Raw genomic sequence first — 25,395 nt, forward strand, 5'->3', positions numbered from 1 at the left:
AGCCTGTGCTGGGGAGTGTGGGGGTGCGTCAGGGAGCTGACAGATGAGAAGTCAACGGCATGAGATGAGAGGTGGGCGGGAGCATGCTAGACTTCCTCTCGGATGTGGAGTGGGAGTTTGCACTTAATCTAAGGGGCAGGGTGACATCAGGACTATAGCGGAAAACAGTTCCCCCGCGTTGGAGGCATTTCGGGAAGTTCAGCTCCACGGTGGAAGTCCATCTCCATGGGCCCAAAAGGACGTGAAAATGAGGATGTGAAGGGAGCGCTCAGATGGCCCTCTGGAGAAGAAAATGCCGTAACGTCTCTGGGTGAGCGTCCGCCGCAGTGTGATAATCCACTTGTATAGAACGGTCTGCAGCTCTCATTCACACTTATTATTTTTCCCTAAAGCTATGTGTATAAGTTCTTACAGTCAAGCAATAAATATATCTGGCTACTTTCATGAAAAAACCTCATCCATTTAAAAAGGTGATGGATGCAGGCTCTACTTTGTGTGTGACTAAGACTGTGTGCTAATCGCATTAGGAAGGAGCTCTGGGGTTGAACCACTGAATTGTGTGATATGTAAATGATACGTCAACCCAACTGTCAAAATATAAAAACAAAAAAAATTTTTTTTTGAAAAAGGGCTGCTAACGGCAAAGTTGTTGGTTCAAACCCACTGGCTGATTGACGGAGAGAGATGAGGCTACTGCTCGTGTCTGACTTAGTCTTGGGAAATGTATGTAGGGTCCCTCAAAGGAGACTGGGGTTTGCATTGCGGTGCGAGCCTGTGTCTGCAGCTCTAAACCACAGGTAGTGCTTTGTTGCTCTAGTTGGACATACGTGTATTTCACCTCGTTTGGCGGGGACAAGCGGACAAACGAGGGAGTACCAAAAAAAAAACAACGGAATCCCCCCTGCCAAAAGCTATGTATTTAAAATTTTTTTAACAACCCCAAACTTAATATGGCCAATACCAGTCCATTTTAGCTCACTGATGTCTAAGACATTGATTTTCTGGGGTTCCATTTCATTTTTGATGACTTCTAGTCTTCCTAGATTTACCCTTCATCGATTCCACGTTCTAATTATTACTGGATATTTGCAGCTGTCTGTTCTCATTTGAGTTGTGCCCCATTAGCTAATGAGGGTCCAGAAGCTTTACTCCTCCACGTGATTATGGCCAACTCTACTTTGGGGAGACACCCTCAGTGCCAGAAGATGAGCCCCTTAGGTTAGAAGGCCCTCAAAATACGGCTGGGGCAGAGGTGTCTCCCCAGTGGCTAAGCCCTCAGAAATGGACAGCCTACTCCATCTTCGGTACTATATCTGACAATATCACACCACTATTCTTAAGATTTTTGGTGGCTGATCTCTCAGAATTGGACAGTCTAAACCTTGTTTATAGACTTTTTGATCTAGAAGCTATACTGAAGCCTGTTCACCTTGGTTTAAAATAGTGGTGATATACCTCCCAGCATCACAGCAACAGGCAAGCTCCCGTAGTACAACAAACTGTCAGAGCAGTGGTGCGGTTTTGGTTGTGGAAATGAGTAAACTGAAATTCTTGCCAGTATCAATCTTGTTCTCTTTCACATGTCCAGATTAACATCGTCACAGATTTCATTTAACTTCGTTCCATAATCAATACTCGAGTACTTCTCTGTCAGTTTGTCCTACTTGATCCTGTTGTGAGCTTTGTTTTCTTTTCTGCACTGAGGTGTAATCCATACTTATAACTATATTTGTTCTTCATCAATAAGTGCTCCAAGTCCTCTTCACGTTCAGCAAGCAAAGTTGTGGCATCTGCGTATGCAGGGGGTACACCCCCTAAATGGGATTTTTGTCCAAACTATGCAATTAATTTTTTTTTTTTTTACAAAACAACCTTATCACCTTCAAAGTCCTCTCCATCACAATACAGTCATCAAATCTGTGAGTCCATTCTTGGAAACAGTTTTCAAACTCATCTGTTTGGATGGCACCTCCCTCGTTTTTTTCTTCCCCTCTTCTACATCGTCAAATCACTGTCCTCTCAGGTCCCTCTTCATTCAAGGAAACAAAAAGAAGTCAAACAGGGTGAGATGAGGTGAGTAAGGTGTATGGGGCAAGAGAGGCATTCTGTTTTTTTGCCAAAAACTGGCACACTGAGATGACTGCATGAGCAGGTGCATTGTGGTGGTGGCAAAACCAGTCCTCCGTCTGCCACAAATCAGGCCTTTTTTTGTGGCACACTGTTATGCAATCTTTCACAACCTGTAACCGAAAGCTTGACGGACCGTCTGACCTGGTGGAATGAACTCCAAAGGCACGGTGAGTCGACATTTTCATCCACTCGTCCAGTCGGGGAGTTCATGGATGTCTAGAACAAAGTTTGTCACCAGTTGACATTTCACCTTTTTTGAGATGAGAAAACCACTCGTGCACTTGGGTTTTTTCCATAGCACTGTCCTTATAAGCTGTGTTCAACGTCATAACAGTTTCTGCAGCATTTTTCCTGAGCAGGAAACAAAATTTCACAGCTGTATGCTGTTCTCTTAAATCGGCCACCACGGAAAAACAATGTTCAAGCAAAACTGCTTTTGTAGAAAAAAGTCACTGTGACCAGAGAGGCGTCCGAGGCATCACCACTTGGTGCACTAACTCAGAGCGAGTTGCTTGATGCTCGCCTGGTGGGAAGAATGCTTCCTATGAAAGCTCCGCTCTGACTAGCACAATTCTGTTTTAGAATCTCATGTTCTAAGGTGTGGTTTGAAAATTCTAATCATTCAAATTTTCTGGTGTTTATAGAAAGCATAGTTATAAAATAACAAGTGTTAAAAAAAACAAAACAAGTGTGAGGGGTGGGTGAGGGTACTTAAACCTGACAATTAGGAAGAGGAGAAAGTAAGAGGCCTGAACAATTGCTCTGAGGGTCAAGGACGGAGGAGTAGGGCACAGGGATATCTGCTGCATAAATCACTGGTTATTGAAAAGTGCTTTCACATTTTGACACGGCCACTTTGCAGAGACGGTGTCTGTACGTGCTGTCCAGGGCCTTTTGGCACAGGGAGCCCACAGGGCCGCAGAGCAATGTGAGGACAGCAGACCCTGAGCCTCTCTTCTGGCTAAGGCCGGTGCGGCTGGCTAGGGGGCCTACTGTCAGGCTCAGATTGCCCTGGTCCCAGCGGCCCCTGTGGAACTCCTGACCACGCATCGACCTCTGGATTCAGCCTTCACCATCGGACTGGCCTCTTTGGGTTCACCCCCAAATGGCCAGCCCTGTGGGGAGGGGGAGGGGAAGGCAGTGCCCCGAAGCATAGGGCAGTGAGGAGCTGCTCAGTGGGGGACTTTCACCATCCAGACAGATACTGCCCACATGGAGAGTGGGCTGTTGAACCAGATAGAGGGAAGGGGCAAGAGCATAGGAGCACAGTTATGACACCCTTTTGCTTCACATCTTTAGGTTGTTCCCAGGGACACGCCCCCCACACACACACACACACACGCCACACCACACCACACCACACCACACCACGCTACACCACCCGTCTTCTGCCACCAAGAACCCCATCTCCGATGTTGGAGGATTCTCTGGTCCTCAGCTACACATTCACAGCAGCGGCAAACCCTGCCACCTAGTGGCCAGCAGGCGGTCCTACCCAACAAGACAAGCTGTCTGGGTTGATGAAAATGACCTCCTGTGATTGCAATGAAAATGCAAGGGCTTAGCAGAAAGCAAATGTTTTGAGAATGATGATGGCAACAAATTACAAATGTGCTTGACCCAAAGGATGGATGGATGGATTGTGATAAAAGTTGTATGAGCCCCCAATAAAATGATTTAGAAAAAAGAAAATGGGGTGGCAGGGTTGGGGTGGGCGTTACTATTTCTGACAAATATTTCCGAGGCCCCCCCCAATAATCTTATCCCCATTTCATTGTGGAAACATGAGACCCAGAGGGCATATAAATGACATTTGTCTGAGGTCATAGGCGACAGGCAGAAGTGATGAATTAGTTGAGCTTTGCAACAACGCCTCCCAAATTTCAGCCTGTGTCAGTATGCCCCGCAGGGCTTGTTAGCGCACGGCTCTGTGGACCACCACCCCAGAGTTTCTGGTTCCGTTAAGTCTAAGATGAGGCCCGAGAATTTGTATTCTAACAGGTTCCCATGTGGAGCTGGCTGATGGCCGCCGGACCACGTGAGTAGCACAGGTTTAGAGTAATGTCTGGCATGTGTTAAGTGCAATGTAAAAATTTACTAGATGAAATAGAGAGGCAGAGTTAGGATGGCACACCCAGGTCTGACTGACTCCAAAACTTGTTCTCTCTTTACAACATCATACACACACACACACACACACACACACACACACACACACACGCACACACACACACACAATCATTTTATTGGGGGCTTTTACAGCTCTTACTGCAATCCATGCATCAATTGTATCAAGCACATTTGTACATATGCTGCCATCATTTTCAAAACATTTTCTTTCTACTTAGGCCCTTGGTATCAGCTCTTCTTTTTTCCCTCCCTCCCCCACCTTCATGAACCCTTATAAATTATAAATGATTATTTTCATCTTATAATTTCTGCTGTCTCCCTTCACCCAGGTTTCTTGTTTTCAATCCCTGGGGCGGGGCGGGGCAGGATGGTTATATGTTGATCATTGCGATCAGTCCCCCCTTTCATCCCCTTCTCCCCCCCACCTTGCCCCTCCCCTCATTGCTACTCCCATTATTGGTCCTGAGGGGTTTATCTGTCCTGGATTCCATGTGTCAAGAGCTCTTATCTCTAACAGAAGTTGAGAGATACAGAAGTAAAAGATAATGGACTGTACCAGTGTACATGTTCTGGTCTAGCCAGATTTGTAAGACAGAACTGGGGTCATGATAGTGGGGGGGGGGGGGACAGTGGCATTAAAGAACTAGAGGAATGTTGTGTATTTTGTCAGTGCTATAGTGCACCCTGGCGGGCTCGTCCCTTCCTTGTGATCCTTCTGTGAGGGGATGTCTGATTGTTTACAGATGGGCTTTTGGACTCCACTCTGACTCCCCTTGTTTGCATCAATATGATTGTTTTGGGTCCTCTGATACCTGATCCCATGGACACCTCGAGATCACACAGGCTAGTGTGCTTCCTCCATGTGGGCTTTGTTGCTTCTCTGCTAGATGGTCGTTTGTTTAACTTCAGGCCTTCAAGACCCCAGATACTATATCTTTTGATAGCCGGGCACCATCAGCTTTCTTCACCACATTTGCTTATGTACCCATTTGTCTTCAGTGGTGGTGTTGGGAAGGTGAGCATCACAGAAAGTCAGGCTATTAGAACAAAGTGTTCTTGTGTTGAGGGAGAACTTAACATATAAATATTATGCTATGTATCCCTCTCGTTATATATGAATAAATTTACATATATGCATATACATGATTATATTTTATACCTCTATGAATTTCATCTGCTTCCTACTTCTTCCCTCTGTTTTCTTTTCTTTCCTTCCGTCTCACCAGCATGTTCAACCTTCATTCGGCTTTCAATAATTCTTCTCATCTACATTGCACTTGATCATACCCCACTTGCATTCTACGTTCACCTTGCCATCAGTTTTAGATCTCTTGTTGTTCCCTTATCCCTGGGTTTGTTGGCTCCCTCCTCCCTTTCCCCCACCCCCTACTTTCCCATGTTCCTCTGGAACTGTGACTCCCATTTTTTTTCTTGGGATTGTAAACAATCCTGCCTATCTTGTATAGATAGACTGGTGGTGGGGGGCACAAAAACGACCTATAAATAGTTCTAAATCTGTCTGCTGATCTTTATGAATGTTTTCCAATCAAGTCTGATAAGGTGCCAAGCCCTGCCCCCATTAGGAGTCTGTTTTGGGGATTCCTCCAGGACTTTGTTGCTTTGTTCCCCTTGCTTGCTCCCTTCTCTACAACATCTTACAATCTCACAGTGTAGACTTTTAAGGCTAAATAAAACTCCATACTTTGTCCTTTGCTTAATAGTTTCTCAGAAAATTGGTAGTTAGTTGGCTAGCTGATGTAGTTTGGGTTTTTATCAGCTGCGGCCTCTGTGAAGTATGCTGGTCAAGGGTGGGATATGGGCAGGGAGACTTCTCAGACTGATGGTCCTACAGAGAGCAAGGTGTACATCCTGCCCTCTGAAGGCATACAGCTAGCCTGGGGACGAGTTATCTTGCAAGGGTGGAGCGCTTCATCAGCTGGGACCCTGGGCTGGAGATAGGCACCAGGATAAGGAGGAAGGCCCAGGCTGTGAAGATATGGCAGGCTCTCCCTGGGAGGAGGCCTGGGGCAGGGCCTGGAGCCTGAGGGAGGCATCTGGGTCAATCAGGGTGCCTGTGCAGGGGTGGGGATGGGGGTGTGTGATATTTGAGATTGGAGGGCAAGGGGAGCGTTCACTGGCCAGATGTCCCTTTAGTACCAGGCTCGGAAATGGCTTTGCTCTCTGTCTTGTTCACAGTCGAGTGAGGCTTTAAAAAGTTCACAGAAAGGCAGAAGTAAAAGATAATGGAATTTACTCCACAAACATTTGGAAATCCCCTTGTACTGTTCTCAGGTGAGAGGTTAGGAAACAGGCTTAGAGCAGAGTCACCTGGCCATCAAATAGTGGAGCAAGGATTTAAGCGCTCATCCAAGTCTCCCTCTGCACGTTGCCCTAAGTGAGGTTGTCCGAGCGACTGGGGGCAGGGTCGAGGCTTAGATGGAGGTTTCCCAGGCTCCCCCAGGTGCGCAGGCAGGCCGGAGGGGCACTTGGCTCCTCATGCTCGCCCTGGCAGGGAACAAAGCTGGTTCGAGAGAGGAAGGTGCATGTTGGGCAGATGGGAAATGAGGTTGTTTGAGGTCCGGTGGTGAAGAACCACCAGTACCAGACCGACGAGTTCAGGTGTCGGGCCGCGGGCAGCTGTCGAGTTCAGGTGTCGGGCCGCGGGCAGCTGTCGCAGCTGTCGGAGGCTTTGGAGCAAGGGAGCGACTGGAGCAGCTGGTGACCTGGGCAGGGTGGACAGTCATGAGGAGCTCAGTGATGTGTGGACTAGAGTGACAGGAATGATGCCAGCCACGTTAGGAACGTCCACAACCCACTCCCATGGCTCACTTTCAGCCAAACTACAGGCAGGTCAGTGAGGGGGACAGTATCCCTGGGGAGCCTCATGTACCTAGGGATAAGCAACCTCTGGTGGGATCAGGGGGCTCGAGTGCCCAGGGGCCACCTTCTGAGGGTTTGAAAGCGGGGTGGACAGACACAGGAAACCAGGGAGGAGGTGGGAGAAGCGAGGGCACAGGGAGGGGCTTGCAGTGGGTGGATTGTTCAGTGCAGAACAGGTGCTGTGCTCTGGAAATGTGCTCCCCATTGACAATGAACAGCTTAAATTAAAAAAAACCCAAAACCTCCCTGAACTTTAGCGTCTACATAAAGCCAGAGGGTGAATCTGACAAATCGCAGCTTCCTGAGGCTTTTCCTAGACATACGCCCGCCCATCTCCTGGCAGAGCCGACTGCTGGCAGGCAGGAGAGGAGGCAAAGGCAGGTTTCATCACATGGTGTTAGGGTCGCCAGGGCAGGGGGGCGAGGGTGGGGGGCTGGTAGGGAGAAAAATGTGTGTGAAGTCCTCTGGGGAGAGGGAGTTGTTGGAAGTCCTGAACGTCTGTCTGATTGGCAGTTCTTCGGGGAGGTTCTTGCGGGACTCGCCAAAGCCGCATGCCGGCTTTGCTTTCTAAAGGCTGGCAGGCCACTTGCTTGACTGGCTTACCTTTCTCTCCCCTTTTTCCTTAGCCTCCCCTCGGACCAGACGCTTCCTCGCCAGGGCCCTAGCCAGTCCCTGTCCTTCCCAGAAAGCTACCAGACTCTTCCCAAGAGCACCCGATACCCCTCGGGCAGCTCCTCACCCCCGCCCCGCAACCTGCCGAGTGACTACAAGTACGCGCAGGACCGAGCCAGCCACCTGAAGATGTCCAGCGAGGAGCGCCGGGCGCACCGGGACGGCACCGTGTGGCAGCTCTACGAGTGGCAGCAGCGCCAGCAGTTCCGGCACGGGAGCCCCACAGCGCCCATCTCTGCAGGCTCCCCGGAGTTCATGGAGCAGGGTCGGAGCAAGAGCATGCTAGAGGTGCCCCGCTCCATCTCTGTGCCTCCGTCTCCGTCTGACATCCCGCCCCCAGGGCCCCCCAGGGCCTTCCCAGCCCGGCGGCCACACACGCCAGCCGAGAGGGTGACTGTGAAGCCCCCTGACCAGAGGAGGAGTGTGGACATCTCACTGGGCGGTTCTCCCCGGAAGGCTCGGGGACACACCATCAAGGTGAGGCTCAGGAATTTCAGGGTCCCCAAGAACATACGTTTGGGTGATTTGGGAGCATGAGGGCTGGCCTTCATGTGGAACCGGGGTGCTAAAGACTTTGTTTTGCTTCACCCTCATTCTTACCGCAGTGAGGCAGGTGTTCGCGTGACCCTCTCAATGCTGAGGTCCCCAAGGCACACACGGAGAGGCCAAGCAGCCGACATCGGGTCACACAACCAGAACGCTGCTTCTGAGCAGCTTGGGAGGCAGGAAAAGAGCCCAGTGGCTGAGCAGCTCGGTTATTTACCATCGCCCCACTGCGGCGCTGCCTCTCCAGCGTGCTCTCTCCACCTCCCCTTGGTAGAGCCCAGGGAAGCTAGTAGGCGCTCCCATTCTGCAGATGAGGAGCCTGAGGCCCAGAGAGGTGAAAGGCCGTGTGGCATTCTGCCTTGGCAGTGCAGGCACGGCCTCCCAGTGACTTCTTGCTCCCCGCCCTGCAGAACTCCTCTCATGTGGACCGACGCTCCATGCCCTCCCTGGGCTACATGACCCACACTGTCAGCGCCCCCAGTTTACATGGGAAATCGGTAAGATGCTCCCCGCCTCCCTCTCCCCGCCAGGGATCTGATAATGCCTACAGAGCACCTTCTCGCCGGGTTTTCACCCCGCTTCAGAGATGAGAAACTGTGGCCCAGAGCCGTCCAACGACTTGTTCAGGGTCATGGGGGAGGAATGTGCAGGAGGAATTCTCTTTGGGGCTGGCTTTTGTCAGAAGCCCTTTTTCAGCCCCCTGCCCAGCTCAGCCCATCCCCTCTCCCCCCTTCCTGGTCATCACTCTGACTGGCGACCTTTGCTTGGGCGAGATTGCACTGTACCTTGGTGGACTCCCGGGGGAGAAAAGGAAACAAAAACTCCTCCCTACAGCCCCTCCTCTGCCGGCGCCTCTATTTGTCCTAATGACGGAATTAATGCACTGATGACTTAGCGGTGCCACATCAGTGTGGTCCCGCACACGGGATGAAGTGTGTAATTAGCGTGCGGGCTCCCGTGGTGGCGGTGGCGGTGGCGGCTCATTTCCCGCCCTGTGTCTACACACCTGCAGCTGGAGGAGCTCTCGCTGCTGCTTGCCCGCCTGCGGCGGCACCAGGCCAAGCTGGCCAGCGTGCGAAATTTCGCTGTCGGCCAGTTCCTGCAGCACCAGCTGACCTTTCCCACCTGCCAGGTCAGCGCTGGTGGGCTCTCTCTGCCCGGCCACTCCGGAACGGGACGGAAGTGACCTGCGTGCCACGCTCGAGTCTGTATTTGCTGGCTGGCTCTCCATGCCTCCATGCCTGTTTGCTTCTGGTTGTGTCTGCCAGTCACAGGCTGGTGGGGAGGGGGAGCCCAGGCCACTGGGCCTGGGGGTGGGGCACTGCATGTGATGTGAGGGACCTGAACAGCTGCGAGTGGCGACTGCCGATTGCCGGGGCTGGCGTGTGGTCGTATCCAAAGGGCTGTGCTGGCTGTTGTCTTTGCTGCCATCCTGGGAACTCCTCGGGCTGCCAATGAGCGTGGGTCAGACTGGAGGGAGAATGCCTGGTGTCCGCCCCCTGCTGCCGTGCCTGCTGGTTCACAAAGCAATTGCTCATGTCATGCTCTTGGACCTCACAGTGACCTACACACACACACACACACACACACACACACACACACACACACAATGACTTGCCCAGGGTCCCTCAGACAGTCAGGTCCTATCTGGCACCATGTTTTAAAGTTTCTGACACCCACGAGCTGCGCTGTAATGCTCCCCGAAGGGTGGCCTGGGAGTCACTTCCTTGGGCTTCTCAGACAGCCTGAAGAAGCTGACTCCTCCGCAGGCTGTCCCCCGGAGGGGGCTCAGGTGCATGAGGCTGGTCCCTCCGGGCTGCACAGAGGTAGGCAGGGGGCAGATGAGGAAGGGAGGGGACTGTCACCTTCCTTACCTCTTTCGTTTTAGAAATGCATTCAAACAAACCAACCTTACCACTGAGTGGAATATGCAAAAGCCATCCCCTCTGGGTGATTTTAGTAACACGTCTCTGCCCTGCACTTCTTACTCCTATGCACAGTGGACCAACCAATGGGGGAAGTGGGGTTGGGGATGAGACAGTTTAAGAGACAGAGATAAGATCTTGCAAGGGACTAGAGGCCCCCACTAGGGTCCTTTTGGCCCTCCCATGTGCTTAAAAGCACAGCCTCAGCATCTCACATCATCTACAGGAAACAAGGACCACGTGGCCCAAGCCTGGCCTGTCGGGGTCTGGGCTCACTGGGCGACCCTCTTTGCTTGTTGAGAAAGCGGTGACTGAACCGTTTTCTCTTCAACTCTCACAGCCCCTCGGCCTCACATGCCGGTTCCTGGGGCCTGCCCACAGGCGAGCCCAAGGTCTGGGGAAGCAGAGCCTTGTTTCTCCCTGCCTGGCGATCATGCTTGTGGAACTTGGCCACGAGCAGAGAGGGCTGACTGGAGCTCTCGTGATTAGCTCCTGGCCTGGCCACACTGGCTCCGCGCTGAGCAAAAAGAGCAAAAATGTCTGCCTCTCGGGAAATGTCCTGCAGCTGCTGGTGCTTGTTCCTCTGGAACCTGATGTGTTTTGGGATTTCCCTGGGTCACCTAGGTTCTCACCCTGCCTCTTCCAGGCACACATCCACACCAATTGGCCGGTGTGTGTGTGTGTGGGGGGGGTGTCCACTTACCTCATGCATTTGGAGTGACCCATTCCCAACGTGTGATGAGAGAATGGGAAATGCTGGTGACTGGTGACACCCAGACTGCTCGTAAAGATGGGCCCTTGTCTAGGTCGACCTCTCTGGTTTTGTCTTGGGAGCTCACCATCCAGCTTAGCTGCACTGCTGGTAACGTGTTACATTGTCACCCTTCCACGTCGCATCATCTCCACCCCCAAAAGATCCGCCATGCTGCAAGGGCTCTCTGAGCTGCAGCAAGAGCACTCATGCTTCGTCTGTGGCCCTGATGTGCTGGTCTGCTGGAGTACCTTATCCTTCAGGCTGCATCGTGGCAATGACCCACACCAGGAGCCCCCGGTGATCATGACCTTGTTGTTTTCTCCTCTGTGCTTCATTTGAAGGTGGATGATACCTACCTCCAGCTGAAGAAAGACCTGGAGTACCTGGACCTAAAGGTGAGTGTGACAGAGACAGAAAGGGGCATGCCATCCTCAGGACTCCCCTTTCTGAGAGCCCCAGCCTCCTGGGAACCAAGGCCCAAGCCAATTATCATGCAGGTCTTACACATCTGGACCCCAGGTGAAGACGTCCCCTGTCTGAATCAGCGGAGTGTCGTTTCTAACAGCCTTCCACTCTGGGCCCTGCTCATGTTCTCGGGAATTCTGCTGTCTGGTCTCTAGGGAAAGAACGAGAGCACAGATCCTGATCTCGCCCTCTCCTGGCTCAGAGACCACAAGTGCCTCCCACTAACAGTCAGGGTCTCAGAGCCTCTATGGAGTGCGTGCGTAAATCATAGGGTGCCACAGGTGTGTGTGTTTGCAGCCACAGGTGTGTGTTTGCAGCCTCACGGCATTTGACGGGTTGTTTGGTGGTATGGCTGTGGAGAAAGTCAGTGACATGGCTTGGTGGCTCTCCAGCCCTGTCTCCATTTGGAAGAGGAACCTTGGGCCCCTGAAGGTGATGGAGCCACAGGTTTTAAACCGGGCGTCCCAGCACAGAGAGAGTGGAGAAAGCTCCCGGGGCAGTGAGGGGCAGCCTGCCTGAGAGAGCTGCTATTGTTCCCACTGTGGAAAACACTTCTTATGCCTGAGCCAGGAAGTTGGTCACACAAGGAATGTGACCTTCAGTTAACTGTGGGTGGGAGACCGCGGGAGATGGGCTGGCAGAGGAACACCCAGATAATTGCTAGGGGGTACGCCTCCCCACCCCGAGTGCCTAGCTAGAGAGAAGGGTACTTTTATTCAACCTCAGAAAGGTGGAGTAACTTGGCCAAGGCCACGGGCGAGCAGCTGCTGGGGGGCCAGGACACCGGTGGAGATCTGACCCTGAGGCCAGTGTTCTTAATTACCTTGCCACATGCCTACTTTTAGAACTCCGCCTTCCTACTGTACCCCCACAGACACGGAGCTTTTCACAGAGCCAGGCCTAGGCCATCCTGCCCAGAGACGTGCTGGGTGGGATGCAGAGAGGCAAGTGGCCTCCTGGGGGAGTTTTACTAGCCAGGGGGCCGTGACCAGAACATTAACTATTGATCAGGTTTCCTGGCAGCCGCCCGGTTTGTCATGGAAAACAGCTGACTGATGCAGGGCCTGGCAGCTGTTGCTCTGGAGGCTAGCTCCTTTTAGGGCTCCAGGCAGAGTGGGCCAGGCGGGGCTTACAAGCTTTATACAAACCGATGTTAGCGCTGCGTGCGAGTCGTGGTTCTGGGGGGCTGCTGGAGAGGTTGGCACCACCTCAGCGTCCCTCCAAGGGCTGGGGTGCCCTGTCCCACTCAGACCTGAGGTGGGTGTCTGAACAAGGAGAAGTGCTAGGACCTGCAGGAGAGTGGCCGTGGGGTCTGTTGCATGGAATGCTTTGCTTGCAAGTGATCAGACGCCAGTCAACCTGCTGGGGCAGAAAGGGAGCATACCAGTTCACAGAGCCAGGTTGTTGTAGGCACTCAGATCTCATCCTCCCTGCTCTGCCCACTGGTGTGGGCCAGCTGCCTCCACAGGGCCTGGGAAGATGGCCACCTATAAGCGCAGGCTCACCTCTTCGCAGGGTGAAGTCCATGTGAAATGAGGGGGAGTTCCCCAAGGGGAAATGTGTCGGGTATAAAGCAGCAGCCACACAGTAGAGTGCAGAGTGTCTGCAGGTATTTGGGCTCTTTAGGGATAAATTCAAGGGAGACATAACACTGAAGGGTTACAGGTATGTTTTCTGTGGCCCGAAGGAGGAAGTAAGACCTGTTTGTAGAAGCTTCAAGGAGTTGGTGTTGAGCTGCGTGGATGGAAGACTTTTATAAAAGGACCACTTCAGGGGGTAGTGACCCCCATGCCCTTGGAGGTACAGCTGAAACACTCAGTGGCTGGGCATGACCGTCTTTAGGGCCCACTGGTCCTTGAGATTCTGTGACATGCTGATAAATGGGCTGCTGTTGAACACAGCTGGGCTCTCTAAGAAGATGAGGGCCTCTGTGCGCACAGTGGGCTGCACCCCTAAGACCACTGCAGGAATGGGAATCGAGCCAGCACGGACCTCTCTGTGACCAGCTCCTTGTGGGACCCTCCCCTGAGAAGTCCCTCCTGGGACCTGGAGGGGGACTAGTACAGAGATGAATCTCCCTGCCTGACATCTGATCAGCTGACAGACACCCCCATCCCCCATTAGAGTGACCTAGGGTCAATCTCCCCATATCCCTGTCCCAATCCAGAACCTATCTTCCCTCCAATCACACAGCAGACCCTTCTCCTGAAGTGAGGGAGTGTCTGCTGGGTGCTGTTTTGTGGAAGGCACTCTATATATCACTGTTGTGCTTAGAAGTGCTGATGGCCTGCACTTGGACTTGGTAGTGCCTGGGTGAAAGGACCTCCGTGCTGGTTAAGTCCTGGGGCAATATTTTGAGCACGGTGTCTCCATTCACTCCGCAATTTGGAGGAAGAAGGATGACCTCCCATGTTTTACTAACCAGGAGCCCCCAAGTATCAGAGAAGCTAAGGAATAGCTGCAAAGTTACGCTGCTGGGAGCCAGGCCTATCAGCTGACCTCACACCTGCGTTTTCCTTCCAAGCCTTGCCCCTTGCCTGCCCCAAAGCTGGATCACTGCCTTGTATCTCGGGTGTCGGTGTCCTCCACCAGGCTGGTTCTGATGAGTGGGTGTGGGGAACCCTTGGTTATTGACATCTGGGTCTATCCCTAGGCAGTTGGGAAGCACAGCCAGAGTGTCTGCAGGCGGCCCAGGTGGGTGAGGCCTTTGTAGAGGTTCTTGTCCCTGGTGATGGACAGGTGATCTTGACGGTAGGTACCTGACCTCTCCATGCTCCCTGTGTCAACCTAGAATCAGAACTTTGGGGTCTGTTTCAAAAGCCAGTTTCTAGAGCAGTGTCTTAGGTTGTGGCCTGACGGCCTCCCATTTCAGGGTTACCTGGCAGCCTGGGAGGGTTCTGTTGAACTAGAGTTGAGGTGGCACAGCTCTGCTGGATGCCAGAAGGTTGATAGTTCAAATCCAGCAGGCGCTCCGTGGGAGGAAAGAGGTGGTCTACTTCTGTAAGGAGTACACCTTGGAAACCCCGTGGGGCAGTTCTTCTCTGCCCTACAGGCTTGTTGCGAGTCAGAATCTTTGGCAGCAATGAGTTTGGCTTCTTTTTTTTTTTAATTAGATGAGTGCTTGCGTGGTGTGTAGTGGTTACTTGGGCTGCTTAATTACAAGGTCATCAGTTCTAAACCACCAGTTACTCCTTGGGAGAAAGACGGGCTTTCTAGTCCTATAAAGAATTCCCGTGTCAGAAACTCACAGGGGCAGTTCTAATCTGCACGTTAGACTCGCCCTGAGTCGGCATGCCCTAGAATGGCAGTGAGCTTATTTTGGGGTGGTGCAAACAGTTGACACACTCAGCGGCTAATAGGAAGGTTAGCTTTTCAAACTAGCCAGAGGCACTTTGGAAGAAAGATCAAGTGTTCCACTTCCACGACACCAGGCACTCAAAGTCCCACAGAGCACAGTTTGACTGGGGAGTGGGGGTGTCACCATAAGTCGAAAGCAACCCAATGGCCACTTAATTTTTTTAAAAATTAGAACCTCTGGTGATGGCACCCAGAATTTTGCATTTTAAAAATCAATCTCTGGCAGTCTGTGTGCATGCTAACAATCAAGGCTGTTGTTCTAGAATTGAGGTTGTGGCCATCCCCTAAGGTTACCAGGGAAGTTTTATTTTGTTTGGGTTTTTTTCTGTGTTTTTTTTAAATCATATTATTGGGGGCCCATACAACTCTTATCACAATCCATACATACATCCATTGTGTCAAGCACATTTGTACATTCGTTGCCCTCATCATTCTCAAAACATTTGTGTTTTTAAAAAATCATTTTATTGGGGACTCCTACAGTTCTTATCACCATCCATACATCCATCCATTATGTCAAGCATATTTGCACATTTGTTGCCCTCATCATTCTCAAATTATTTGCTTTCTACTTGAGCCCTTGGTATCAGCTCCTCCTTTTCCCCCTCCCTCCCCGTACTGCGGAAGTTTTTAAAGTCTCTTCAGATGTTGCTCTCCTTCTTACAAGCTCCCCAGGTGGCCTTAATGAGCAGCCAGGGTTGTGTGGTCCCCGGCCAGCAGCATCGTGGGCAGTGCCCGAGACTTGGTTAGGAATGCCAAATCTCGGGCCCTAGCTGGCCCAGTGAGCCCCTCTGTGGGTAGAGCCCCCCACGGGTCTGGGGGTGGAGAACCACTGTTTCAGGACCCAAAGCCACTCGAAGGAAGGATCCAGTAGTGCAGAGCAGGACTGGTCTGTAGGGCTCCCAAGACTGCAGACGTCACGGAGGCAGACAGCCAGTCCTTCTCCCAGGAAGGGGCTGGTGAATTTGATCTGCTGAGCCTTGGGAGAGCAGCGAGCGCTCTAACCACGGCACCACCAGGGTCCTTTTTGTTTCAGAACAGTGGATCTCAACCTGGCTGCCCATGAGTAGCACATGAGAACCTTCAGAAATCCTGATGCCCAGCCTTACCCGAGACTGTCAGTCTTTTAAAAAATCCCTTATCCTCCCCACACCCCAACTGATTCCATTGTCCAGTCAGGGTGAAGATCCCCTGCCCTACAGTGGGGGGAGGGTCCTTAAAAGCACCTGTAAGCATTGGGGATAGTTGGTGCAATATCATTATTTAGATGCAAGACAGGTGTGGGGACAAGGGCCTGGGGGACTTCAGATGGAACATGTCGGGGCAGAGGCCGTGGTCATGGTGGTGGAATGAGGAGAGGAACGAATGGTATCACTCGATCAGGGTATAGTCCCCAAAGCCGTCCCCAAAGGGGACGCTGAGAGAGCTGTGAGGGTCCCTCTCACCTTCTGCAGCCAAGCCAGGGCAGAGCGGCAGGCTCACAGAAACCAGCCTGTGCCAAGGCCCAGCAGGCAGAGCTGATCAGCAGAAGTCTTGTGGACAGGACACCCATAGCCTGGAAAGGCTGCTCATCGGGGAAGCAGCACAGCCCAGATTCGGACCGGGACATTTAAGTGGCACAGCACAAACCCTCGTTCGGGGCTCCCCTCGGCCAGTTCCCCAAATTCTGGCATCTTCAAGTGTCTTTGAATGTCTCACCTGTTACGCTTTTGTTGTGTTTGCCTCTTTTTGTTTGTCTGGAACAGATAAAAAATAATGAACCTTTGATCAACGTGCTTTACAAAGTGCTGAAGAAGTCAGCACGGGGCTGTCGGCCCAGGAGAAGCGTAAGGCGATCTGATCTGTGTCTCCAAGCCCGGCATCCCATTGCTTCTGGCCCAGTGCCGACTCCATCACTTGCTTAACCCGGGGCTCTCCTGACAGCCCCCCGGCTTCCTGCAAGTCATCTCGGTTTATTTTCTTTGTATGGAAGCACTCTCCAGCACTGTGGCTGGTGCACGAGCCCGAGCCCTCCCGTCTGTGGTGTGGTGTGACTCCATCCTTCATGCTGCCCAGGGTGGGGCGCTTGCCTGGCTTGCCACCAGCTTGTGTCATGTTTCCATCCTCGCCTGTCTACCTCCATGGTGAAGGCTGACCTAGACAGAGGCCAGCATGAACTGTGGCATTGAGCATGACTGGGGGTGGGGTGGGGGCGGGGTGGTGGTGGCAGGGGGCTGCAGTCACTGGTCTCTTTGGAGGAGCCAGGGTAGCTGCAGGTTCTACGGTGGCTCTGGGGTTGAAGTGACTCTGCCATGGGGCAGGGTGTGACTAGTTTAGAACTGAACTAGAATAAACCTGCCCCATCTCACCCCTTGACTGACACAGAAGTTGTGACTGAGATGTGGCAGCTCTCGGCACATCCAGGAGAGGCAGCAGGTGTGGTGTCCAGCCCTGTGAGCCCTAAGCAGGTGTCTCGGCGTGTGGGGCGGTGAGTCAGGATGGCCTTGGGCTCCTTTCTGAAGCCGAGACTTCTGCAAATGGCCCAGTGCCTCTTTGACCTTTTTTTTTTCTCTCTCTTTTTTTTCGGTCACAGAGATTCTGGGAAGCATAATGGGTATTTTATTATGTGCAATGATACGTACTAGCCTGAAGCTCAAGAGGAGCTCTGCTGGTGTAGGGGGGTGCACGTGGGACTGCTCACCATAAGGTCATCAGTTTGAAACCACAGGTCGGTTGATGACTCGGAGGGAGAAATATGAGATTTTCTGGTTCTGTAAAGATTTACAGTTTCAGAAGCCACAGAGCCAGTTGGACTCTGCCCTGTAAGAATTGTTATGAATCAGAACAGACGTGATAGCATTGGGGGGGTTTGGGTTTTTGTTGTTGTTTTTGGTGCGTCTGTGTGTGTGGTATCACAAAGCTCAATTTTTCAGAGGAAAATTAGACATCATGAACTTCTGGTGAGTAATGTATTTCTGTGTAGCTTTGGCTGTATGGAGCAGAGCTAAATCCAGGAGCTTCAAGGCAGTGTAAACCGCAGTCACAAAGCCACCCTCTGAAGCCCATGGTCTTTTAAATCATTTTATTGGGGGCTCGTACAACTCTTATCACAATCCATCCCTCATTTGATTCAGGCATGTTTGTACGTGGTGCCCTCATTCTTTTCTAGACATTCACTTTCTAGTGAACCCTTGGTATCAGCTCTTCTTCCCCCCTCCCCCCTCGTATCCCCCGATAGATTGTACATTGTTATTATTTCATCTGTCACACAGACCGCTGTCTCCCTTCCCGCTTGTTTTCTGATGTTCTTCCTCCTGTAGAGGGGTGTAGGGTTATGTGTCGATCATTGGGTCTCGGTTCCCCCTTTCTCCCTTCCTCTTCCCCCTCTTCCCCTACCCTTCTGGTCTCACTGTTCCCACTCCTGTTCCTGAATTCTGTGTTTTGTGAGCTCCCATCCTTTCTTTATCTGTGCACATGTTAGGGTCTAGTTTGAATTGGGAAGCAGCACTGGGGTCACGAGCCCATGGTCTTTTGACTCCAAAGAGAGAGGTCTCAAACCCTTAGCAGAGCCACCCCCCTTATTGGTACACTCCCTGAGGAGACATTCCCGAACACCTTCCACACCTCGGTCCCCGGAGCCAGCTCTAATAGGTGCGGTATACAGGCAGGCAGAGTCTGTTCAGCAAATGTGCTAAGTCTCTCACAAGTTTGGCACTAGGTGTGGGAGCAACATCCTCTAAGGGGACCAAACCCAGTTCAAGGGAGGGGACACAGGGAAGGCCACCCGCCTCCTCTGTCGCGTTTTTGATTCTGATGTCCTTAATCCTCTAAGATCTTCACAGCAGCACCTCAAAAGGAGGTGGCAAGAGACAGCTACCCCTTAGGGAGGGTGGGGGTGCTGCTATCTCACGAACAAGCAGAAACAATGTGAGATGGGAGGGCTTCCAAAAGTTCTTGGGGAAATTCCAATGTCTTTTGATTTCATTTTCCTACAAACATTCTGAAACCCCCACATGTATGTTAATCTACAACAAAAGCAGACACGCAGAAATGTGGACTTGATACAAGTTCAAACTGTCCTAAGCATCCCCTTCGAAGAGACTCTAGAGTCCTGAGTTTTATAATGATCAATTCGTTGAGGGAGGAAAAGAGGTAGGTTGCATTTTTATTCTGTGTTTGATGAGGGCTGGGAAAGATAGCGTTTTAGATAGCTTTCCATCAACAAGCTTCATTTAAAAGACACAGCTCTCAAAATGTCCCACGTGCGCGCATGTATGTGGAAAGTACCTCATTCCTTTCCTGAGGATCCTGCGTAAACGAGGCACTGCTCTGTTAGAGCCTCTGCCTTGAATTTAAGTCTCCACAAGATCATCTGTAAAAAAGGTCAAGGATAGAAAGCATGAAGGGTTTTTTTGTTTTTGCTGAGGGGGAAATTCCTCAAAGCATCTTTCCATTTGAAACTGCTTCCTGCCTGGGCAGTGTGTCAAGGGCAACCCCTTTAGAGGCTCGACTAGCTCCTTGGGGCACAAGGAAGACATCCCTGCCTTCATGCCCATTCCCATTTCCCCCAGCTTCCTCGGGGCTTGGAAAGCCCCAGCCCTGCCTGGGAAGTTCAGCTGTTTGTGGTTCCGTAGGAAGACCTGGCTCCCATAGCTGTGGCAGCCTGGAAAACCAGCTGAGGCAGTGGGACTGTGTCACATGGGGTCACTGTGAGTCAGAACCAACTGGCACCCCACACCAGCAGACTTAATTCCACTACCTCCTTTCCCCTCCCGCGTGCGCCCCACCCCTGTGCCCGTCTTGGCACACGGCAGCGCAGTCTGTTTGTTTGTGGGCTGTTACAGTGGTCCTTGTGTTCTATGACTGTGCATATGCATGTCTGCACACACGGTCTGCCCGTTTGGAGAGGAGAATTTGGCTGGAGTTGTGCTGTTTGCAGAAACATGCAGCGTCAGCAGCATATGCGGAATGCCTTCCAAGGTGCCAGGCCTGGGGTTGGGTTTTGTTCTGGCTTTACATAGATGAGTAAGACAGTGTCCCTGTCCCCTGCTGGGGAACATGGCAATCACACGGGGACGGGCCTGCAGCCCGCAAGAGATGCTCTGCCCCAAGCATGGAAAGGTCCTCCTCCCTGTGATCTTGAGCTCCGGATGTGATCGGATTGGACGGGTCTGTCTCGGGAAGAGGCATCTGGAACAGTTGTGTACCATATTGGCTAGGCCTCTGAAGAGACTGCCCATAGGGTTCTGTGCCTGATTCACACACACAAACTTACTGGACTGCTCATGGGAGTGGAGGGGTGAGTGAAGGCCATCTCTCCAGCACTTGTCTGTCCATCTACACTGGGACTCTGCCCAGTACCCACCCCCTACCCCCCTCCCCCCCACCCCTGGTCACATCAGAGGTGCACACTGAAGTTCCCTGAGGCAGCCCTCCTTCATGGTACACTTTAGGCCATCTATAAAAAGTGCCTGCCAACCCGACTTTGGTTAGAACGGTGTTTGGGAGCACATTACAACATGGGCGAGAGATTGAGAGACTCAGGGGTGGGTCTGTTCGAGAGGAGATGGGAAATTCCCTTGGCCAGTAGTTTAGATAAGGAGCCTTGGTGGCATTGTGAATACACTCTTCAAGGTCGGCAGTTCCAACTCACCAGCTGCTCCACGGGGGAAAGATTACAACCTTGACGACTTGACCCTGTCCCTCCTCTTGTCTGTTGTCCCTGTAGTGTCACTGTGAGTCAGCATTGACTGCACGGTGATGGGTGTTTAGGTGGTTTTTGTCTTGGTGAGTCCCTTCCTTGAGAAGACAGAATAACTTGTGATTTATAGGAATGTGGCATGGCCTCACTGACTCAGCAGGCAGTGCAACATCCTGGCCAAGACTGGTCCAAGCTCCATCTTCCTTCGGCCCGATCGTCCCTCCAAAGAGAGGAGACTGAGGAGAGGCCCCCAGTCGACTGGCCTCATTCGTGGGGATGTGGACTGCTCAGGGACTTCCTTAAACCAAGTCTTTACCAGACTCGGGATTTACTTGTTCCTCCTGAGCCAGCCCACCCCCCACCCCCATCAGGCTCTGGTGATAGAATTGTAGTGTTATTTGTCCTTAGGTTCAGTAGCAAAACTCTCCTTAGTAATGGAACATCTCCCAAGATGCTTACTGCCTTATCACACTGATTTTAGGCAAATATATAGCTTCTACAATTGGTTCTAAACTGGAAAGTCTGTATTTGCTTTGAGGAATTTACAAGTGCTACACAATAGCCCTGGTGGTGTAGTGGCTCTGCAGTGGCCGGCTGTCTGAAAGCCCAGCAGTTGGAAACCCCACCCTCTCTCCAGGAGAAAGATGGGCTTTCTCCTCCCATCAGCAGTGGCCGTCTCGGACACCAGAGGGGTGGTCCTGCTCTGTCTCCAGGGCTCACTAGGGGTCGGCATCAACTCGAGGCAGTGAGTATGGTGAGTTTTGGGTACTAGGATCACAGGGAAGTTTTGGTTGTCTCGGAAGATGAGATAGGCATTAAAGGCAAAGTGGGCTTCGCCTGAGTTCTTGCCCTGCGCATGCCATGACTCTACTTGGCACTGCGAGATCTCCATACTCCTCATGGTGGGGCTCATTCCCTTCTCCTCCCAAGTTTGGCCTTGAGCACTGGTTAAATCTCCTTTACATGGTTCATCCCCCCAGATGACAGGCCGGGACCTTCTCAAGGACCGGAGTCTGAAGCCAGTGAAGATCGCAGAGAGCGACATTGACGTGAGTGAACGGGCGGGCAGGCTGGAGCTCCCTTGGCTGCCACCTGCCGCCAGGCCCGGGGTGGGGAGCTGCAGTCAGGCTGGGGTGATCTGTAATGGATCTTACTCCCCAGGCCGGCCCCTTGCTCGTCCTTGCCAGGCCCTACCCAAGCCATTCTTTTTGGCAGGTCAAACTAAGTGTCTTCTGCGAACAAGACAGGATCCTCCAAGACTTGGAAGACAAGATCCGAGCCCTCAAGGAGAACAAAGTATGCGTCACGTTTGTCTAGTCTTGGGGGGCAGTGGGGGGGGGGGCTTGGTCATCCTGTCTTCCCTCAGTCAGAGACTGGACTCTCCTGTCAGTACACCTGGGCTCTGCTTACCTAGAACAGTCTCTTTGGATCTAAAGGGTAATTCTCGGGAGGCTTCCTGGCTGACCCAGAGGAAACTCTATAAGGACACCTCAGCCCACTTGTTGTAGATACCACACCCCCACTTGGTTCTAGCCCCGCTCACACTGGAGGTCCTGAGAGGCCAACCTGAGAGCGAGGGACTCCACTGACTGCTACACGATGAGCCCAGATCCCAGCACCCTCAGGAAAAGGCTGACTTGGAGAAAAAGGACCCACCATCCAAAACAGGCAGAGACCCCTGACTCTGTAAAAGCCTCTTCTCTGCCATCCAGGCCGTAGGAGGAAGCAGGTCTGGCTGGGAGAGCAAGAGGGGCCTGGGACTGCCGGTGAAGTCTGCTGACTGGTAGTGGGAGCCTTAACAAGTTTCTACATCTTTTCCTTTGAAAAAGGCATTCTATGTCTAATATCAAAAGTTCAGGGCTTATGGCACCGTGTGCCCCGGAGCTTAGAGAGTTTCACGGCTATTTGCCAGACTCTGATTTGCTCTCATCGTGCTGACTTTCCTGTTGAGGAAACGGAGGCAAAGAGCTACTCGGGATTTCTGATCAGAACCTGTGACTCAGCCCCCAAGCTCCGCACTGGCCCCTTCAGCCTCAGTTAGATCCGGCCGCTTGGTTTGGTTCTGGACTTGGTTTGGGAAGGCTCCTGGTTGGGTATTCTCTAGCCTGTTGGCTCGTTGCCTGGCACAGGACCAGCTGGAGTCGGTGCTGGAGGTCCTGCACAGACAGATGGAGCAACACCGAGACCAGCCCCAGCACTCGGAGAAGATTGCCTACCAACAGAGGTTGCTGCAAGAAGACCTCGTGCACATCCGGGCAGAGATCTCCAGAGAGGCCACGGTGCGCAGGGCGAGGAGGGCGGCCTGCGGCGGCTTTTCTTCTCCACACTGTGGTTGAGCCGGTGGTGGGAAGCAAGGGTCTCAGTGTAGCTGAACTTCTCCCGAACCCTACTTGTTCCTTGGCCTGCTACCAGACCAGATCGTTCAGAGCAGCCTGCAAAGCTGTTTCTTCCCTGGTTGGAGTGTTAATTTTAACATTCCAGGTTTCCCACTTTTTCCTCCCACCTCCTGATAGGTCCAGGCCCTTCTGACAGGGCCAGGAATCAAAGAGTCCCAAAAGGTGAAGGGGGGGAACTGTACCAGGTGTCACAGTCCCCCTGTCTCTGTCCCCAGCCTTGCCTGAGGCCCACTGGGTACCCCCTTGCCCAGCTGGGGTGGACAGAAGTAGCGCCCGGTGCTTTGAGGCCTGTGCGGGCAGGGACTAACTAAGAACCGGAGCATTCCTTGGCCCACAGGAGATGGAGAATGCCTGGAATGAGTATCTGAAGTTGGAGAGGGACGTGGAGCAGCTGAGGCAGACGCTCCAGGAGCAGCACCGAAGAGCCTTCTTTTTCCAGGTGACCCAGGCCCGCCCTCCCCCCTGGAGCTCTGATGGCCTCTAGAGCCTTCACCTCTCAGTGGAGTGGAGCTGTGTGCACTCCCCAGGTGCCTTCTCCCCTCAGCCTCCATCCACCTCGCTTAAAGAGGCCCCCCAAGCTTTCCCCTGGGGAGCCCTTCCCCGGGCCAGACTGTATTGAGACATATCACCTCCACTGCCCCTGCATCTTGGCCTTCAGTGCAGGCCTTGGGCATGTTTGTGAGGGTTTCACGGCTGACCATTTCAGCAAGACAAGACCAACTGTGTGACCCTCATGGCCTTGAGAATGATCTATGTTCCTTGGTTTCCTGTCCCAGCCTGGCTTCCTCAGTGCCCACTGAGACAGCCAGCAGTGGGTGGACTCCACCCCCTCCCTTCCTCTGCGACCAGGCGATAGATGCCATCAGGCAGCCTCTTCCTGGTAGCAGGAGGTGTCTCTGGTCGCCAGCCTGTCATTTGCATTTCTGAAGACCAGGCTGGATAATGATACCCATCTCGGTGGCCAGGCTCCTTCAGGAAAGGTGTCCTTAGCCCCCTTCCTCCTCTCAAGTCTGCCCTTTCAAAACCAGGCCACATCCCATGGATAGCGGGCTCTGTCTCCCAAGGTGAGAGAGAATGAAAGGCCCTTTGGGGTTTCTCCTTGTACACTGGCTCCCCTAACTGCCTGGTGTTCCCCCATTGTGGGGAAAGTCAACGTAGTTGAATGGAGCCAGCATTGATTCAGGCATCCTTAATCAGCACAGTGCTAGGCCAGTTTTGGCCGCTGTGCTTGCTCTTTGAGGAACAAGATTCCTCTTTCAAGTGAGTTAATGACCAGGCTGACTATTCAGAAATCAGCCTTAACCCAGAAGGGTGAAGAATATTTGGGGCGGAGACGGGGGTGGGGTGGGGGGCAGGAGGCAACTAGGTTTGTAGACCCAGAGGCTTTCCCTAGGGCCCTGCTGTGCCTCCGCTCAGTCACAGACAGTTCCCAGGGAGCTGGGGAGCACAGGGCTGTCCTGTGAGGCGCCTCAGAACCCATCAAGTCCCCATTTTTGTTCCCTTAGCCTGAGCCAAAATCTCCCCTTGCATTTTTGTATCGCCATCCTAGCACAATGGCTTTGAAAGTACTAGGCGGATATTCTTGACAACATCCTTCCAACAATTACTGCTAGTTGTCAATTTTTCAACCCACCTGCCGTTAGACCTGTCTTCTTGGCCTTCAGCAGCCCACGTTCATTTAAAAAATAGTTTCTTTAGTCTTTCTTTATTTCTGTAATGCCACAAAGAACACATGAAGACACCTCTCTGCAAGAGCCAATGCAAAGCACAAGCAAATACCCAAGAAATAAAAGCTCTTCTTCCCCGACCCCTGGCCTTCCTTCTACGTAATCAGGGCTGTGGGCATGCTGGGTGGCCCTGCACACCGTTTCATAGCCTTCTCCACACTACTGCAGGGACATGGGGTCACGTTGCTGTCGGAGGAGGGGGCACAGACAGAAGGGTTATTTCAAGAGGGTGATGCTGAGGGACTTATTGTATGCCATGGAGCCCTGGTGGTACGTTCACACCCATCAGCTATTCCAGGGCAAAAAAAGATGTGGCAGTCTGCTGCAGTGCAGATTCAGGACTTTGGAAACCTAACAGGTCGGTTCTTCTGAGGGTCCCTGTGAGTCAGAACCCCCTCGATAGCAGTGAGCTTTGTTTTCAACAGTGTGGAAATCTTTCCTGGAAAATGCATGTGTCTCCAAGTTCATGCTGTCCGACATGTGGCTACTTACATTTAGATGATCTAAGAGAAAGTAAAATTAAACCTTCATGCTGCCTCAGTGGGAGGAAGAGAATAGTTATTGCTTAGTGGGTACAGAGTTTCTGTTTAGGATGATGGAAAAGCTTTGGAAATGAATTATAGTAATGGTTATACAGTGAACCCTCGTTTATCGCAGTTAATCGGTTCTAGACCCTACCGTGATAAATGAAATTCCGTGAAGTAGGATTCCTTATTTGTAAATCAAATATTTT

At 52.2% G+C, this 25,395-nt stretch overlaps 1 protein-coding gene across 1 annotated transcript in view; it reads left to right on the plus strand.

Annotated features, from left to right (window-relative positions):
- The window catches only part of PLEKHA7 (pleckstrin homology domain containing A7), a 104,111-nt gene that overhangs the window by 56,764 nt on the left and 21,952 nt on the right, over nucleotides 1-25,395 (plus strand). The window contains exons 9-16 of the mRNA XM_045290984.1: nucleotides 7,767-8,289; nucleotides 8,769-8,855; nucleotides 9,371-9,490; nucleotides 11,379-11,432; nucleotides 21,520-21,588; nucleotides 21,755-21,835; nucleotides 22,669-22,818; nucleotides 23,273-23,374. Coding sequence (XP_045146919.1) covers nucleotides 7,767-8,289; nucleotides 8,769-8,855; nucleotides 9,371-9,490; nucleotides 11,379-11,432; nucleotides 21,520-21,588; nucleotides 21,755-21,835; nucleotides 22,669-22,818; nucleotides 23,273-23,374 — 1,186 coding nt within the window. The remainder of the gene's footprint in view (nucleotides 1-7,766; nucleotides 8,290-8,768; nucleotides 8,856-9,370; nucleotides 9,491-11,378; nucleotides 11,433-21,519; nucleotides 21,589-21,754; nucleotides 21,836-22,668; nucleotides 22,819-23,272; nucleotides 23,375-25,395) is intronic.

This window comes from Echinops telfairi, unplaced genomic scaffold, assembly GCF_000313985.2.
Source record: "Echinops telfairi isolate 266 unplaced genomic scaffold, ASM31398v2 ScPeMD7_60;HRSCAF=208, whole genome shotgun sequence".
NCBI classification, from domain to species: Eukaryota; Metazoa; Chordata; class Mammalia; order Afrosoricida; family Tenrecidae; genus Echinops; species Echinops telfairi.